General features: G+C 37.4%; 1 protein-coding gene across 1 annotated transcript; it reads left to right on the forward strand.

Annotated features, from left to right (window-relative positions):
- Positions 1-3,454: 3,454 nt before the first annotated feature.
- LOC140171600 (uncharacterized) lies at positions 3,455-19,205 on the forward strand. The gene is made up of 6 exons (XM_072194880.1): positions 3,455-3,569; positions 8,713-9,113; positions 10,748-10,978; positions 11,803-11,943; positions 15,841-16,014; positions 18,076-19,205. Exons 2-6 carry the CDS (start codon positions 8,780-8,782, stop codon positions 18,585-18,587), a joined length of 1,392 nt encoding a protein of 463 aa, XP_072050981.1. The 5' UTR covers positions 3,455-3,569; positions 8,713-8,779; the 3' UTR covers positions 18,588-19,205.
- The last annotated feature ends 763 nt before the right edge of the window (positions 19,206-19,968 follow it).

Below are 19,968 nucleotides of genomic sequence, written 5' to 3' on the forward strand. Positions count from 1 at the left end.
CATACATATAAATAAGTTTATTAGAGAACAAGCATCACTTCCAAGTCTTTTTGTGGTACTCTAGGGGCTTTATCCCTCAGAATCTCACATTTGAAAAAAAAAGGGCCTCATCGTTTCCTCGAGCACTGTTGGAGAAGACCGAAAACTACTGACAATGCTAATTTTACATTGAAAAAAAAAAAAAAAAAAAACACCTCCCTCCCTCATCAATTCATGAAAATCCTCTGGACGAGAACCAAAACATTAATTTTATACGGCCTAATCATGCATAACTCGCAAACGCAAAATCGGAATCAACTGAAATTTTGGAAATAAGCTTTTTTCGTGGATATCTACTGACAAATGTCATAAAAAGAGGATGCTAGGATCACGAAATCCTCCTTTAACTCAGTGCAATACATAAATCAATTAATTCAGCAAATTAAATAAACGAACGACAGAGATTCAAAACAACATCGTAGTAATTTAATTAATAATGCCATTAATAATTATGATAAAGAAGAGGTAAATTAGTAAATTATAAATTTAATTAATATTCATAATTTTGCTTTGCTTTCCATAAGTGTCCATAATTATCGGTTTCCATTAAAGGAGGATTTTGTGATCCTAGCATCCTCTTTTTATGACATTTTTCAGTAGATATCCACGAAAAAAGCTTATTCCCAAAATTTCAGTTGATTCCGATTTTGCGTTTGCGAGATATGCATGATTATGTGTATTACACTGCTCCATAGGCCACTGTTGTAATTTCGTTCTGGTATACCAGAACGAAATTCAAATTTGGCGATATTTTTGCTAAACGAATTAATCTGCAAGAAATATTTGGTACATAAACATTATGTAGCCAGAGGTATCCAGTGGTATAAAAATCTCAACTTTTTTTGAGAAAAGTGGGGGGATGAGGCTGTGGATCACGAAATGCCCTTTTAATTATCTTATTTCAAGAAGAGAGAAATAATTAATTAACTTATGAACATTCATTCAAAATGTTTACAATAATGTTTTTCAATAATGAGTCATTCATTGTAATAATTATCATTTGACGCCAAAGGTTACCGTTGTTGCAGGGCTACACCGACTTCGCCGTTCGATCCAGGGTTCGATCAGTCATTAATCATAAATCATAAAGAGATAAATAATTAATTAACTTCAGAATGTTAATTAAAAACATTAACTTTTATCAAATGCCCACGAAGTTTAAATGAGACTTTGCCTGTATAAACTCAGGTCCGTAGGCAGGATTTAATTTGGGGGTGCTGATTTTGAAAAAGTGGACTTTTTTCCAAGGGGGGGGGGCGATTTTGTGAAAAGTGGACAAATTTGGACCTTTTTGTCCAAAAAGCGTTAAAAAAATGATTTTTGTTTAAATTTTGGGACTTTTTCAATACTTTTCCAAATTGGAGGAGGTGCGTCGCACCCCCCGCACCCTCCCCCCGCTGCGTACGGGCCTGTATAACTGTTTGTAATGAACCTGGTGGCAAAAATAACTTATATAAATTGGATTGACTGCGGAAACAACACAAGTTCAACTATAATTGTACATCGTGTATGCATGATATCATTTAAAAGCCTACTGACCCGTGATGATAATAATAAAGCCAGCTATATTAGGGGCCGTCCACAATTTTCGCCATTTTAAATGCGCAAAGCGTGCGTAAGAGGGGGAGGGAATAAAAATTGTTGGCATATGTGCATAAGAAAAATGGCGATTAAATTTATTTGAGCAGTAAAAAGGAGTGAAAAATTAAAGTATTTTCCAGCATTTTATTCATAACTTTCAATAAAAATTCATCGGAATTCGTTGTACCGTAACAAATTCTATAATAATTATTATGCTAACAGTGATTTTCTCTTAATTTCGAGTCTATTATGCACATCGGTCTAATACCTTTTGCTTGATTGATTTCATACCAGAATAGGCCTATATCACTAGCGTTTCCTGGAGGATGCTCATGGCAGCAAAGCCCAATACAGCAGCAACGAGACTTGCAGCTAAGAAGCGCACACCTTTACCACAATAAACCATCGCAGCCATGATCAACTTTCCCCTGAGTTCTATTCATAGTTTCTTGCGTACGGAAATTCAAGTTATCAGTTCTATACAATCTTCTCCGTTTCAAATCTCATCAAAGTGGTCAGCGATGATAAAGTGTGCTGAGGGTTGCATGTGGGTTTAGGCCCCCTATGCGTGTGCGTGAAGCGGGAAATCACTAGGCCTACACTCTTTTTTCTTTTTTATACGAGTTTAATATGTGGTAAAGAATGACAAATGCATGGGAACTTCAATCAAATTGCAGAAATTCCAGGGGAGTAGCAAGCGGTGGACAGGGTGGACGAAATCCAGGGTTCCCGAGGGTTCAGGGGCCCGAGCAAAAGTGTGGGTTAGGCATAGGGATAGGGCTGATAAATGAGTTATAAATTACATGCTTTTGGTTTATATTTTACGATATGAAGGGGGATATAAAAATATTTAGACCATGAAAAATCCACCCTTTTTTAGGGGGATCAACAAAATGTTGATGTCCGATGTTCCAAATTTTTCCAACCCCACCAAAGTATTTATGAACGCTCCCTAAATTGTGTTTGAAAGATCATATTAACGGCATAATATAATTGACAGTACGTACAGCCCGGGCGTACAGCATACAACTAATAGACCTATAGCTTTATCATGCATCACGAAAAACACAATGATGAATGATATCATGCATAAACACACTATTGAACTTGATGTGTTATTTCCAAGGTCAATTCAATTTATACCTTCATTATTTTGTCTACCAGGTTTTTTTTAATGGACAATCTATAGGCCTATGTTAGGCCTAAATCAGGAATTAAGGATAGTAGTAGGCCCAGGCCTAGGCCTACATTGCATTGACTTAACCTTTTGTAAATCACGATAGATATAGGCCTACTACGACGGCATATTTATTGAAAAATAACTTACCAAAAATATTCCTATTTTGCTCGATTTACAAATTGCAATATCCTGTCTTTGTTTGTTTGATAATGCATGCACACAGTGAGTACCGGTAGGTCATAAAGGGGCTGTGCAATAATTATGAGCCTTTGCCCCCCCCCCCTTAGGCCCTACACATGCCAAATGTCCTTAAATTGTCTAGATATAAATTATATGCCTATGTTTCGAGCGCAGCGAGCAGGAACTTGAAATTTGCATATTAAAGCGCTTCCGTATACTGTTTTCCTATAGCCTTTTAGCGTTTTATTTAAAAGGTGCCCCATGAATGCGTGCCAAAAATCGCTCCCCCCCCCTCGGCTGGCCATAAATTGCTTGCCCTCCCCCCTTCGGCTCGCCAAAATTTCTTGTCCCCCCCCCCCAAATTTTACCCTCCCCAGGGCTCATATTTATTGCACAGCCCCTAAGTGCATAATATTATTATGTTGTTGTTCGTGCTATATGTTTGGCCTTAAGATACAAGTACATGTATAGATACATATGATATACTATAGCATCATGGTTAATACTAAGTATGCTGTATCCGGTGAACCTATGACCAGTGGTTGAATTGGTATTTAAACGTGTCCAGCATGTACGTAGGCCTTATCATGTAAGTATATAATAGCAGTTAGGCCTACCAATTACAGGCGAGTATTCAGTGAACAGGGGGGTGTAGCATGGTCCTAATTAATAATTCCAGTGTCATTTCAGATTTCACTTTTTTGAGTAAAGACAAATTTTACAAAATACCTGGTATTAGTTTTACATTAGGGCCTATACTGTTGTAGACCTAAATAATTTAATCTTGAATTCACTTTTTTTGTTCTCATTTATTACTAAGTTCATTTGTGTGTTTGTATAGTTTGTGTGCTCAGTATTTGTGTGCTTGGCATTGGACATTGGGCAGTATTTCTTTTCTTTTTTAATCTTATTTTATAACAATTTTGTATATGTACAAATGTTACGCTTTGTCTTGTGTGAATTACTTTATTTTTTTGAAAAGTAGCAAAATGTGCTTAACGGTCTCATATTCCCTACATGCCCTATATAACATTTTCATCATATTACTATCTTCGGTAGATAGCTTTAATCTAGAGCTTTGGAGGATGCTCTTAAAGTAATTACAGAATGGTGTTCATTTCTTGTTATCAGGTTGCTATCCTATTTGTTTGATTTGTTCAATACACATAGTATTGGTTATTTACAGTTTGGTTTCACGATTCACGTAAAATTAAAAGTTTTCAGAATCAGTCAGGAAAACGATGAGGCCCTTTTTTGTAAACTTAAGATTATGAGGGACCTGTTCGATCCACAGAAACATTTGCAAGTGATTCATGCTTACTAATAAACATTAACATTATAATGAAGCATTAAAAACTTACAATTTAATATGAAAATTGAAAATAAAACAAAATCCCAGAAGGAAGGAGGTGTGGACGTGAAACAATTTCTTTTTATTTGACCTAAGAGTTATTCAAGTTGCAATTCTGCATAGATGTTCCAGGGTATCTTAGGGACGCACCATTAGACTTCAAGGGAGGGGGAGGAAGTTTTTGAACTACATGAGCAAAAAAAAAAACTTTCCCCACCAACACTAAAAAAAATATAAAAAACCTTCCCCACCTAACTGTATAAATGCATGAAAATTAAAAAAAAAAAAACTTGCCGCCTTTGGCGAAAAAAAAAAAAAACTTTGCCGCCTTTGGCGGCGAAAAAAAAAAATTTGCCCTGACCCCAACTTCCTCCACCCCCCCTTGAAGTCTAATGGTGCGTCCCTTATTGTGGCATTCAATATGCTTAATAATAAGTAGATATCAGTGATTTGTGATTTTTCACACAAAAGAAGGACAATTTAATTTAAAAAATCCCTTTAAAAGGGAGAAGCTTGGCATTGAAGATAAAGAGCGTGATAGTGTGTCAATAATGTACATTGTATTGCACCTGGTTTTACCAGCATTCCTTTATAAAATAATTTTCTCAAAGAGTTGAATATTATCAAAATTTTTACAGCGGATTTCAAATGTTTTACATCAAAATTGCAGTTAAACATATCCACAGCAAAATACCGGTCCTCACTAATTAGTACATAAAAAATAAAACGAACATACGGTACTACACTACAGGAACTGACATTGCAGTAAGCTCGGTTATATGAACGATCTGATCCAATCAGTTCAAGTTAGCACCGTCGACGTCCTATACGATAAATATAAATTTAATACTCCGTTGGTGAGCGACGGGCGAGTGGTAGTGAGCGACAGGCGAGTGGTATTTCACTGAACGCAAGAAAAGGGTTCTATCTGATTGGCTAGCAATCGATGCCTTAGGTCGCTCAGTAGTCAACTACAAACTCATGCATTCAATTCGATTGAAATCGATTATTCTATTATTGACGAAGATAAAGAGCGTGATAGTGTGTCAATAATGTACATTGTATTGCACCTGGTTTTACCAGCATTCCTTTATAAAATAATTTTCTCAAAGAGTTGAATATTATCAAAATTTTTACAGCGGATTTCAAATGTTTTACATCAAAATTGCAGTTAAACATATCCACAGCAAAATACCGGTCCTCACTAATTAGTACATTTAATTTCCAGTTAGTACATTTAAACGAAACCTGTGATTTACGTGACAACAAATAAAATTTTCTTACAATAGAAATATCATATGTGATACTGATATGGTAGGCCGCAACCGCCACAACGTGGAGCTGCTACGCGTAGCTGACTTTTTGTTCCGTGGAGCCAAATTGACCAATCATGTTAGAGTTTTTCATTACTCGGAGGTAAAACTGACCAATCAAGTACGACTTACTCATTACGTGAAGCGAATTTAGTCATTAAGAATTTGCCAGACGAGCTTCACGTAGTTGCAAGATATCCTCGGTCACGATAGTTATGATTCAAAAAGTAATTTATGAAAAGTACGAACCGACTTATTATTAAGATGGACATGCACTCACAAGAAACTCATACAGTATTGTACACAACTATATAGCTAGGCAGAGTGGTGGTAAACCATGCACACAATTCTGCGATCTGCAGTGTATCGCCGGGAGCTGATTTGTACATCTTGCGCGGCGTGGCCTGCGGAATTCGACCTTCAGCAAACCAGTTCGGATTTACTTTATATACTAGTAGTAGGCCATACATACTGTAGTTACGGTACTGCCCGTTTTCCTATACACAATACTCAGTGCGCTCACCATTGACGCGTGACCTAGTGTATGTTAGAAGTATTATGCCATTGCCTATATGACGTCACTGTGTAAAAAATAACCAGTCAATATTTAAAGTATTCTCTGAAATTCTAGAAAATATAGTTTTGTAACATTTCCTAAATTTTAGCTAATTTAGGTGTTTGGAAATATTGGTACTTTTGTGTTTTAGGAAGGATATGTAAACGACAGATAACACCAAAAAATATGAACAAATTATTTCTAAACCGTGTTAAGTCTGCAAACCATTATGCTTCTCATTTTCAAGAACGCTGGTTAACAATAAGCAGACTATTGTCTCATTTCGTAAACAAAAGCCCAGACAGTATTGTTACCTTGCGTTCGCTTTATAATCATTCACCCAACTGAAACTATAATACCAGCTCATTGTTCATTGCACAGGTAAAACAGACACAAGTGCACATAGTTGAGCTGTTTTCATTGAGTGTTATCTTGGTTTAATAGCTTTTAATGGGGTTTAAGTCCTTCAAAGGTCGTGGTGAATTCTACTGTAGACATGACTGCATCATGATTATTTTAAAGTCAACAACATTCAACAATATGATCACCGTGATAGTATGACAGTATCAGTACCGTGGGTGTCAGTGATCCTGGCCTGACACAGACAAACAAACAAACACGCCACACACATGGCACATGCATGCAAGGTAACATTGACTATACACTAATCAAACAATGGTATTGATCCTGTACAACTGTTTGTGGTTTATTTACATTCGATTCATTTAAAATCCACATATAGTAAACATTAATTTTGGCAAGAGTTTTCTCTCTCTGGAACGATGATGCATCAACTGGCTCCGCGTAATGAAAAGATCTAACATGATTGGTCAATTTAGCTCCGCGAAGCGAAAAGTAAGCTACGCGTAGCAGCTCCACGTTGTGGCGGTTACGGCCAGCCATATACTGATCATGCGAAAATCGTAAAACATAGAATAGAAACAGTGTGGCCGGCTCTCAAAATCTCAAATTGTATGCATAGCCTGAGTCGCACGGCCTATCTCGAACAAAATAGCTCAAAATCACCATGCGTAGTTGTTGAAAAACGTGAGGATTTATCGTACTACCACGGCAATTTTTAACACGAAGATATAGGGATGATGACGGTGTGCCACGATAAAGCTATCCATTCTCCCAGACACCACATAGCATATAAATTGAATTTACTGGTGCCACTAGACCAAGGAAGTAGGCTAAACGCACATACATAGACTATGACTATGGTATTTAATACACTCATACTGTCACACGAAATTTCAATAACCACACAAATTATTCTTGGTCTTGTTCCCGGGGTCTTGTTCCACCATGGTATTGTTCTATGTCCAAGGACAATATAATAAATAACGGGCATTTGGTCACATTTATCTTAGAAACTAAAGCAAGTACCAGATGTTATATTGTGAATCTGTCAACACTCATTGAAACTCATCATCCCTAGGTCAAAAACAATTACAACTGAGCACTGCTTTATGAGGGAAATGATGTTACCCGGGAGATTGCTATTTAAACCCTGGGTCAACATGGTCAAATCAAAGAGTTCACTGCTGAATATATAGCTAAATGAATTATGTCATGTTACTACTTTAGCCTCCTGCAAACCCACCACTTAAATTTTTAAGCATTATCCTACGAAATTGTTTTACTGAGGACGAAGCAAATGCATGTTAACAATACTAGTCTCCTACTTCTTTCTGCTTCGGTTCGAAGGTTGAAATGATTGAATGATAATATAGCTTGGCTTGGAAGCCAAGCTAAAAACAATACTCCAAGGCACAATTATGTCAATAATATGAAAAACAACAATGCATTTTAATACGATCATTTTGTTATTGTTAACTTTTGAACTTGGGCGCTATAAAATGGGCCCAAAGAGTAAATGGAAGGGACACTTCTATCACTGGGCTATTCCATTTAAAATCCACACTACCCCTGTGGAAGATTTAGCTAATAAAAGTCTCCTTCAGAGGGAGTAAAAGAATAGAGAATTGGGTAACTTCTATTTGAAAATCACTCCAGTTGTGGAAGATATAGGTAAAGCCCTGGTTCAATTCCCAACAGCCCCCCCAATAAAAATCTTATACACTCTCCCCGTGGCTCATCTGGGGAAGGCGGGGCAGATGCTAAAAGACCTCGTTACAGTCGGTTCCAATCAGGGTAATAATGAGCCCGATTGTTGGCTACACTTGAAGCTACTTGACTGTCCTGTAAAAATTACCCCGACCAGCTATCTACGGCGATCTCCTTCGTTCACCAGGTCACTTGTGCCTAGCCGAAGTTTCGTCAGCGTTATCTCCTAGATTTCAACTGTTAATACCTAGATATGCTCGACATAAAAAAAAATACAGAGGAAGTATGGGTTTCGAACTGATTAACCCTGACCAATTACATTTGAGAAAATACTCCCCCCCCATGTTTTTTTCCCCCTGTGGAAGATATTTCCAAAATCTTCCACAGGGGTAGTGTGGATTTTAAATGGAATGCCCAATATTCTTTTCTCACAACTTTGCAGTGACTATAACATATCCACTACCACACTGCCTGCTAACTGTTATTAATCCGTGTCAAGATAAACTAGCATGGCGCACAAAATGACGGACACCCGGACGGACCTTGATCAAAAATGTGATTATGAGATGCTCAACAAGAAACAGAAGAAAACCAAAGCACTCCATAAACATCGCTTCCTGGACTCAGATGTAGATATCAACATGGTCAAAGGCAAGAAATGTCAACGTTACTGTTTGCCCAGTATTGGATTGTTAACCATTGCATGCACATTGTTTCTCATCATATGCCTCCTACGCATGCTAAGTGACCCAGTGACTCTGGTTCGAATCCCCACAGAACTGGCCAATAAGAGTGGCGCATTTTGTTTGGATGGGACAGTGCCTTCTTATTACTTCAGAAAAGGTGAATAATTAAAAGTTGAATGTATAAAAAGAGCCATTCTTATAATTAGTTCCACAGTATAGCATTCAGAGATAACCTTGTCACTGATTGATTTGATAACCAGGCAGGTTTGGTTCACCCACTGACAGAATGAAAATCATCTGCTATTTAATCGTCAGGTTATAAACCTAAATGGTAGGACATAAGCTGACGGTCCCTGTTCAGCAAACATATCACAAAATGGTACTACTTTAACCCCCTACTGCACACCGACATCGCCTGGCTAATAATTACTTTGTCAGCAGTGATACTTAAATAAATACCCGGGATCGATACACGTGAATTTGCTATGCACGAGTTTGATATGAGAAGAAAATCTTTGGATACCGGTGTAGAAAATGATGAATATCTCCCGTAAATGATTTCGTATAAAGAAACCAGATGTGGTTCCTTGCACATGAATATATATTTTGAACAGATATGATAGTCGTTAGTTTGCGCTTTGAGACAGCAGCTTGCGTCTTGAGTTAAAAACAACCAATAATTCCGCAATAATTTTGATTTATATGTGCCGAATTATATAGCGCAGTGTATCGGCCAATCGTGAAGGTAGTCTAAAAGAATATGACCTATGGCTACCATGCTCGACTTGACACACAGCGAGATCAGTCACCGAGGTAATTGGGGCTATTGTCAGTAGCCTTAGTCAGATGTCCTTCGGCCTATTATGGCACTCAAAACTATTAAACAGGTCGATACAAATGGCCATGCGTGGCTGTGGATTCAATCTACCATGGCGATTTCTGCCATGAAGATATCGGGGCGATGACACTGTGTACTGGTCATCTAATACCCGGGCTAACACCATTTCTGATAGTGGTTGACAACTTGAAATGCTCATTTCAATTGCCATGAGGGCCCGTTCACAAACAAAATTTCATCGCGAAAATTTTTCGGGCCCCTCCTCTACAGATCTCAAAAATTTCCGCCCCCCCCTTTGACATGAAAATTATGGGTCAACCCCATAGAAAAGCATATAAACTCAATTTTCCCAGGAAAATTTGTGGTCATTTTTTCAGGCCCACCCCCTTAGGAGGGTCAAAAATGTTTTGCATCAGGCCCCCCCTAACAAGTGTTTGTGAACGGTCCCTGACTAGGTTTTAAACTATTTATGGTCAAACTTGCAATTGCAAATGATCTTATTAATATCCTTCTTGATTGGTTTCAATGATTGGTTCAAAATTGGACACAATATTCATTTTGGCCAATTGGCAGTAGTTCTCATGGGGTTTACAAGTAAATTTTCTTGGCAATTATACGCACGTGGATTAAAGTATTATACTTTCTGTAAGTATGTGACACCCACCAGTATATAGTCTGTCTCTGTAATAACATGGTTACATAGTTTATTCATTCTTTTTTTCAAGACCTGTTCAGTAATTAAACAGTGTTATGCTATAAACATGATAAAACCATATTAACAATATTGTATGTTGTGACCCTGTACTCAAATACTGTTGCTATTAACCTAGTCTCCACAGCAGCCAGTTTGGTTCCGCTCTCTCCACACAAATTAAGGGAGCGGAACCAAAGTGGTTGCTGAGGAGACTACTGTCAACTACCAACACGGACCTTCCTTATTTCACACATATCAGGAAAGGGCAGAGGTCAAAGGTCTTGGATGTTGCACCTTCAGGGAGGTGGTTGGTGTTGGGACCTTCCAGACTGTTACCATAGAAGCTTCTCAAGTAAAGGGTCCTCTCTTGCACAGTACCTGCCAACTCACCACTTGCATGGGGTACTCTCTGACTGTCCAGATGTGAATCCAGATTTCCATGATTGGAACGTAGCCCATGTGAACTACTGTGATGGTGCAGCATTTTCAGGTTTGTATCTGTATATATAGGCAGCCAAGAGCCACACAATTGTAGGGAGTACCCCCTCCCTCTCCCCTTCCCTTCCTGGGAGGGGCCTTTATATCTTAAGGTCCATAACCCAATTGACAGCCTCATCCCCAATTTTTCTCATTGTTGCTGAGTTTTTGGTATCATGTTGCTACCCCCAACTTGATTCAGACTCAATTGTAAAGAAAGAAAATAGACTTGCATGGCATGATTAATTTAAGCAGTGGCAAAATTCCATCAAGAAACAAATTTGTATACCTGCCACTGATATAAATCCTAATTTGGCATCATTATTAGTCGGGTGTAAATATGGAGGAAGCTAGTGGATGGAATAAAGGAAGAATTAAGTAAAGTGTCTTTCATCAACTGTTTGATGGTTGTAGGCCTGGCAAATATCCCTCTTGATGGTGTCAGGCTATTGATGTGGCCTTCTGCCTGTATCTATTTGGTTTCCAATCAGGAAGAGTCCAGAAAATCAGTCGGGAGACAGACTGGTAAATAATTATTGCGTGAATGCAATGACCAGAAAACAGAAGGGACATTGCCTAATTAATAGCAAGAGGGATGTTGCCATACAATGTAGTGTTTGGAATGTGGTCTTGCCAGCTGACATTTAACACCAGATGCAACAGTTGTGTGTAGCATCCATTGAGTTGGTCCTCTATTTTCAATAATATATATGGTCAAGTTTCTGACCCATGCAACAGAATATTTTCTACACAGACCTTGAAGAGTTTGCTTTTCATTGATCTTTTGAGGTTGGACTTAACACGCTATATGACATCGTATATTTGTTTCTTTCTTAGGCAACGTATCCGATCCAGTAGTACATAAGGACCAGACTCTGTACTTTCGCGGTGCTCTAGTTCTAGACCTGGTCATCAATTTCCTTTTACAATCTGAAGGCATGGGAGATGCTGATAGAATTATCTTGACTGGAAGTTCAGGTATGTATGTAATAAGGTCATATGGTACTAAGAATATGGTGTGTATATGGGTAATTCAATTTGAAATTCATACACCCCATGTGTGGAAGATATGACCTTCCACAGAGGGGTATGGATATCAAATGGGGCACTCAGCAGAATCTTTTGCAGATGCTAGTGACACGTGGCGCTTGCATTCATTTGTTGTTTTTACTTTGTAATATAAAGGGATGTTTTTATGCTCCCGCAATGTTGGTTGTCTTGTCTTTGTTAACATAAACTTTGGGAGCTGTTATACATAATTTATTAAATAATTAAACAGTTTTTAACATACATAATTGGCATGAAAAAATATCTGTGTTTCCTTTGCTTAACTTTGATGTGATCATTTATTAGTTTTTCAAGCAAAACATCATGTACAACCCAATTTTAGGCTTAAACAGCTAAAAGCGATATCATGCTAATGTATACAGATGCTTTTGAGTCATTTTCAACTTTAAATTTCCCTCTTTTACAAAATTATTCACTTTTACAGCATTTTTTAAAGCTTTTCGGATATAAAATGTACAATGTATCTATTTATGACCAAATTGGTGGCGCTATTTAGTTACTGAAAATTACTCTTTCAAGCTTTTAATACAAACAATTTCTTTGTTGCTTGTTTCACCTATTCCATCTGTTTTAAAGGTAGTATTGGTCACCAGCCTCAGTGGTAGTTGAGATTGGATTAAGCACTTCCTTTCTCTTGACCCAAAGGCTGACATTAAAATTGTTAATTTGATTGTTGGGGGTGGCCTTCTTTTCCTTGTTCTTTGTCTTCAAATCTGCTTCTCACTTCTCTTTCCATACAGGCCAGCATGCTTATATAGGCTTTTTAGCCTGGCTTGAGCATTTTGTTTGAACCTGGTCCCATCAGGACCCAAGTGTGTCTCCACACGGAGCGACCGTTTAAACAAACAAACAAACAAACAAACCTAACCTTGCAAATTAATATAATATGATTTAGGATAAATAGCGCCATCTATAGTTTCATTTAATTAATAATGAAGCCAATTCTATATACATCAAACAACCGTGGCTTCACATGCAATGCATAAGTTTGAAACCGGTTAATTTAAATATTTGAAGTTGTAAGGTACAATATACTGATACTAGGGTTGGGCGAATCTGAACTTTTTTTACAAAAGTGATTTAAAACGAGTTGTTTCTATGGCTAAATTTAGCGTAGAACACAAATCCGTCAAAATTGTTGACCTCCGATGACGTTTGACCCCCCTACTATTCAAAAATTTAAAATGGCTGCCAAAATAACATATTTTTGCTTGTTTGTGGCATATTTTAGTAGATACATAGCTTCAATGTGTCTTTTTATATGTTTTGGGGTTGAGAAACACCAATTTGACACTTCTGAGATGATTATCTATATCCTGTACAAGTTTAGTCGCCAAAAATTCAAAATGGCTGCCAAAATGAAGTCATTTTGCTTGTAATAGCATATTTTAGTACATACATGACTTCAATCAAATAAGTCTTTTTTATATGTTTTTGGATTTGGGAGCACACCTTTGACACTTATAAGAAGAACTGGAGTACCCTGTACGAGTTATCAGTTGCCAGAAATTCAAAATGGCCGCCAAAATGATGTCATTTTGCTTGCAATAGCACATTTTGACAGATACAGATGACATACACGAATTATGAGTTGCCAGAATTAAAATATCATCCAATTTTATTGAAGAAAACTGCTGAAATCTACTTCTCTAGTTCATGTGTGCTTATATGGTATGTCATTGCATTTGTGATTTCTACTGTGACAACCTGCATTTTGTATTTTACACTAGGATATTTTTCAACAAAGTATCAATATATGCTGACAAGTTTGGTTCTGGATACACATCATTTTGAATGGATTGTCTCAGTTCTTCGCACGAAAATTTCACCACTTTCTACAATGCGAACAGCAAATTTAGCCAATTCTGCTTCATATTCTAGATTTAACACTTTTGTCGACATAGCTGTCTCTGTCATCTATTCCCCAGGATATCCATCAATGGGAAAATGAAAGCACCAATCAGCTGAGAATAGTTTTCAATGCAGGAACCGATTTCTGTATGTACGTGGACACCGTCTGCCAAATCTATGATGGACACTGCTGACGACACTAGAATTCCTTCGCAATCTCAGCAATCCTACCAAATCTATTTGATATGAAACCTTTGAAGCTAGTACTGTCGATGCCTTGTATCTCCATCCATGACGTGTATTCATTGTAGAGGGATATGGAGTGAGCTGTATGACTTGGAGATAGTAGCTTCGAAATTGCAATAAGGGCCAATGTATAGACACTAGATCCAGGTGAGGTGTCAGGTGAACACTTACTCTACAGCAGTTATGTTTAGCAGCTTCTGAACACTAATTTTCTGTTCAATATTTCTGAAGACTTTATCAGCTGCATGATCTGCGCATTGTGGTGGGTCCACGTCGATCAGTTCAAACCCGTCAGACATTCACAACACTTAGCAATGCAATTACCCGCAGACGGTTAAAATATCAAAGCGACTAACACTCGTGAAGAAAACAGAACTGAAAATAAGGAAACTTGCTAGAACCATGAAACTTCTAGATGCATGTACTGTGATACATGATTCTATCAATATCCTTGCACACTTAACTGAAAAACAACTACTTAGCAAAATCAGGGTTACAGTAGCCCCAGATATTCATCAAATGTGACCAATGAAAGTCGACAGTAGATTCAAATGGTGAAATGTTCGTGTGAAGAACTGTGACAATCCATTTAAAATGCAAAGAAACCAGAATCAAACTTGTCAGTAGATATATTGATGCTTTAGGGAAAATATCCTAGTGTAATACAAAATGTAGGTTACTCTCAATTACTAGAAATTACAAATGCAATGACATGCCATGTAAACACATGTAATATCCTGCTTATATTTCTACTCCTTAAGAAGTAGATTTCAGCAGTTCTCTTCAACAAAATTGGATGGTATTCAGTGCTGGCAACTTATTATTCGTATATGTTACTGCTAATTACCTTAAAAGTGTCTAATTTCTGTTCCCCTACATCAAAACATAGATAAAAACATATTTGTACCCATGTATCTGTCAATATATGCTATTACAAGCAAAATGATGTCATTTTGGCGGCCATTTTGAATTTCTGGCAACTGATAACTCGTACAGGGTACTCCAAATCCTCTTATAAGTGTAAAAGTTGTGCTCCCAAATCCAAAAACATATTAAAAAAGCCATGTATCTATTAAAATATGCTATTACAAGCAAAATTATGTCATTTTGGCGGCCATTTTGATTTTTTGGCGACTAAACTTGTACAGGGTACAGATAATCATCTCAGAAGAGTCAAATTTGTGTTCCTCAACCCCCAAAACATATAAAAAGACACATTAAAGCTATGTATCTACTGAAATATGCCACAAACAAGCAAAAATATGCTATTTTGGCAGCCATTTTGAATTTTTGAATAGTAGGGGGTCAAACGTCATCGGAGGTCAAAATTTTGGCGGATATGTGTTCTACGGCAAATTTGGCCATAGAAACAACTCGTTTCAAAAAAATTATTGTGATTCGCCCAACCCTACTGATACACATATCATGCATAACTCGCAAACGCAAAATCGGAATCAACTGAAATTTTGAGAATAAGTTCTTTTCGTGGATATCTCCTGAAAAACATTTCACAACAGGATGCTAGGACCACAAAATACTCATTTAAAACCCACCTCATGTTAAGAATAAAAATTTTAAAAAATTTTAAAACGTTTTAGGGGCCTGAGCTTTCGATCCCAGCAGGATCTTTATCAAAGGCAAAGTGACAAGACAACACACAAACATGCATATATATAAAAATTGTCACACTTGTATTTCATTATGTCTCAGCTGGTGCTTCAGCAGTTGTACTTCACATAGATCATATCAAGACATTGCTGCCAGATGGCATTCCTCTTCATGGTCTTGTCGATGCTGGTCTCTTTCTGGACACCAAGAGCATATCCAATTTTAACCGCTTCAGAATGTGCACTCAAAGTGTTTATAATATACAACAAGTCTGGGGTGAGTATATGTACAATATACTATACTAAAATAACCAGCGAAGTGTGTGTCCATGTGTCTGTCTGTCTGTCCGGCTATGCTATATCGATCCGATATTTCGGATATGGATAGGTATCGGGAAAAGCATGTTGACCGGGTGGTTTTGAAGGTCATCGTAGGTCAAGGTCAAAGGTCAAAATTTCGAGGGGAATGTATGCCCGAAATAAAATCGCGGTCAACCGAGGTCAAAGGTCATTACGGAGGGTTCAAATTTCAAACGTTGTCCGATCGGGCTCAAACTTGGTGGGTGGAATCCTTGATACGAGAGGAATATATGCCCGAAATAAAATCGAGGTCAACCGAGGTCAAAGGTCATTACGGAGGGTTCAAATTTCAAACTTTGTCCGATCGGGCTCAAACTTGGTGGGTAGAATCCTTGATACGAGGGGAATATATGCGCGAAATAAAATCGCGGTCAACCGAGGTCAAAGGTCATCACGGAGGGTTAAAATTTCCGATCAGGCTCAAACTTGGTGGGTGGAATCTTCGATATGAGGGGAACATGTAAAAAATATAATCGAGGTCATCCGAGGTCAAAGGTCATCCAGAGGCTACATTTTAATATCACGGGAGCATGAATAAAATCAAACCAAGGTCACTCGAGGGCGAAGGTCAAATGGGGTCAGTATGCCCAATTGGGCTTAAAAGTAGTAAAAAGAATTACGGGAACATGTCAAAAAGTCAAAAGGGGTCATCAGGGGTCAAATAGCATCGCTATCAGTAACTCTCACAGCAACGGGTGAACTAGTCTTCAATAAAAAAAATAACAAAGAAAAGGTAATGTTTATAGTAGATTTAAAAAAATTAAGGTGCAACTGGATATTAAACAATGGGCTATTCCAATTGAAATCCATTCACCCCTATGAAAGACATGCCCAGGGTTTTAGTCATGTTAGTAGAGAGAAAACATCGCGTCGGTCTATCTACTCTAGTCATGCTAGTTAAGGTTTTCGTGCATTTTTCATTTCATTTCGTTCATATTTAGACAAAGGTGCCAGCCGGGTTAAAATTAATCATAAGAGTCTCATCTTTCTGATTAACCCGGCTGGCATTTCTGAAAAGTGACGTGAGCTGAGATATTTGGGTTGAAAAATGCAGTTTTTGTGATTTTTTTGCCTTTTTTTAATGCCAATCATTAAAACAGATATAACTTTGAAAGTAAATATAGTATGAACTTCGTATTTGCTGTGGAGAATACATGTAACCTGTATATTCAATATTTGTCGTCTTTATAATTATCTTGATGCAATAATTTGGGTGAAATGTATTATTTTGTTCAATTTTGACCAAAAAAAGTTAATTTTACATGATAAAAAAATAGAATTTCTAAAACAATTTAAAATATTTGAAATAAAAAGTATACCAATGCATTGATATGAATGTGCACATCAAAAAAGTCAATCGTGACAACTTCCTGAAACCAAAGGTTTTTGACCTATATGACCTCTTCAAAATCGAAGGTCAACATAAAATGATCGTTTTTGGTAGTTTTGCCATCAAAATTGACTGACAAATGGCTGGAAATGTGGTTGCTATGGTAACTGACCAAACATAAAAGTGTTTTGAAATATTTTCTCAAAATATCAGGAGCTATCACAAGAACCAATACTAGGCTTGATTTTCTCAAAATATCAGGAACTATCTCAAGAACCAATACTAGGCTTGATTTTCTCAAAATATCAGGAACTATCTCAAGAACCAATACTAGTCTTGTTTGTACTCATTTTAATGCATTTTTCATGCTAATTCCAAATATGGTAATGAAAGTTTACAATTCTGACATTTTTGATTTTTTAAACAAATTTTGAAACTTGTCGTCTGCAGTCAACGGCCGCATGAAAAGAGTAAATATGCAGCAGAAGTTATAACGATGTACAACAATTACCCTAAGATACAATGAGAGCATACTGGAGAGGAAAGAAAAGGAAAGGAATTATTTGTTTGACCGAGTTTTGGAATTAAATTTGTTTGACTCTTTGCCTTAACTATAAACACATATCTAATTTAACTCTTGCATTGCAGGCAGCCTCAATGAAGCCTGCGTAAAAGACCAACCCCAAGACACAAGATGGAAGTGTTTCTTTTCTGTATATGCCTACAAATATGTGCAATCACCAGTCTTCTACATGCACACTGGATATGATATATGGCAGTTATGGCATATACTACAAATGCACTGCCATCCCACAGAGTGCCCAGAACAAATCTCATTCATGATGGATTTTCACAAAAAGTTCATTAACTTTGCTAAAGAGGTACAAAACCAATCCAAGAAAAACGGGATGTTTATATCATCTTGTCCCGATCACAGTCAAGCATATTTTGACGATCCCTATCAGAGATACATAGTTGATGGAAAGACGCCACAACAAGCTTTTGGTGACTGGTATTTTGAGCGTATCCCTGAAGGGAGTTCATTCTACTTTGATTGTGAAGATAGTTATGACTGTAATCCAACTTGTGATTGGAGTTTGGAGTTTTATACAGGTCGTGTACCTAAGAAACAGTTGAAAGACTCAAATGAAACGTGTTGAACCAGCAAAGTATGATCTTTCAAAAGTAATTATCAAAACGATGGTGCTGGTGTATACTGACTGATGGGCTTCAACCAGCCTGGTGGTGGGTGGGTGGTGGAAGTTGTTGGTGATAGTAGACTTCTCCGTAGTCCACTTGCCCATTTTGCATACTCTGGCTATTACATTTAAGCATAAAACTCTGATTTATATTGATTTGTGTGCAACTGATAGATTTTCACATCTGTATCCGATCTTTTCAGTCACCGCACTCCCTCTGTTTGTTAGCTTCGGGGTTCGCTATCAATAAACTGGTAGATTCCAAAATCAGAATTTTCCAGTATTAAAGTGAGCCATTATAATTATGCAAGGTAGTGTTGCATGGGAACTTCAATCAAATTTCAGAAATTCCGGAAAATTGCAGAGGTTCAGGGGTCCCGAGGGTTCAAGGGCCCCGAGCAAAAGTATGGGTTAGAGGCCTAGGGATATAGCTGATAATGAGTTATAAATTACATATATTTTTGGTTTATATTTTAGGATATGAAGGGGGATAAAAAAAAATTAGACCATGAAAGAGGGGATAAAAATAAATCCACCCTTTTTTAGGGGATCAACAAACTTTTGATGTCCGATGTTCATAGTAGCTTATTTATATCTTATGAACGCTCCCTAAATAAATTGTGTTTAAAAGATCATAACGCGTGACATTAATTGACAGTCCAATGAATGTTATTATGCATAATACATACAATGTGCTATTGAACTTGATGTGTTATTTCCACAGTCAATTAAATTTATATACCCTCATTATTTTTGCTACCAGTTTTTTTTTAAATGGACAATCTATAGGCCTATGTTAGGCCTAAATCAGGAATTAGGGATAGCAGTAGGCCTAGGCCTATATTGCATTGACTTAACCTTTTGTAAGTCACGATAGATATAGGCCTACTACGACGGCATATTTATTTTGGAACAACCTTGAAAAAATAACTTACCAAAAATATTCATATTTTGCTCGATTTTAAGGCAAATTGCAATTTCCTGTCTGTGTTTGTATGATAATGCATGCATAGTAGGCCTACATAGGTCATAAGGGGCTGTGCAATAATTATGAGCCCCCCGGGGGAATTTCCGAACGGCCCGCCAAAAATCGCTTCCCCTCCCTGGTCCTCGGCCTGCCAAAAATCCCCCGCCCCTTTACACATGCCAACTTTTTGGGATCCCAATTTGCAAACCTTAAATGGTCTAGATAATACTAGATATAGGCCCTAGGCCTATATATGTTGCGAGCAGGAAAATGTGCATATTAAAGCGATTCCATAGGCCTATACTGTTTTCCTATAGCCATTTTAGAGCGTTTTACTTAAAAGGCGCCCCATGAACATGATGAATGCGTGCCAAA

This window comes from Amphiura filiformis, chromosome 15 (assembly GCF_039555335.1).
Source record: "Amphiura filiformis chromosome 15, Afil_fr2py, whole genome shotgun sequence".
NCBI lineage: Eukaryota > Metazoa > Echinodermata > Ophiuroidea > Amphilepidida > Amphiuridae > Amphiura > Amphiura filiformis.

What these genes read in the sequence shown, in the direction of transcription:
- LOC140171600 (XM_072194880.1), top strand. Translation starts at nt 8,780, where the DNA reads ATGGCGCACAAAATGACGGACACCCGGACGGACCTTGATCAAAAATGT. An exon ending in TGATGGTGCAGCATTTTCAG is followed by an intron (nt 10,979 to 11,802) that starts GTTTGTATCTGT and finishes TTTCTTTCTTAG; the next exon opens with GCAACGTATCCGATCCAGTA. An exon ending in TATCTTGACTGGAAGTTCAG is followed by an intron (nt 11,944 to 15,840) that starts GTATGTATGTAA and finishes ATTATGTCTCAG; the next exon opens with CTGGTGCTTCAGCAGTTGTA.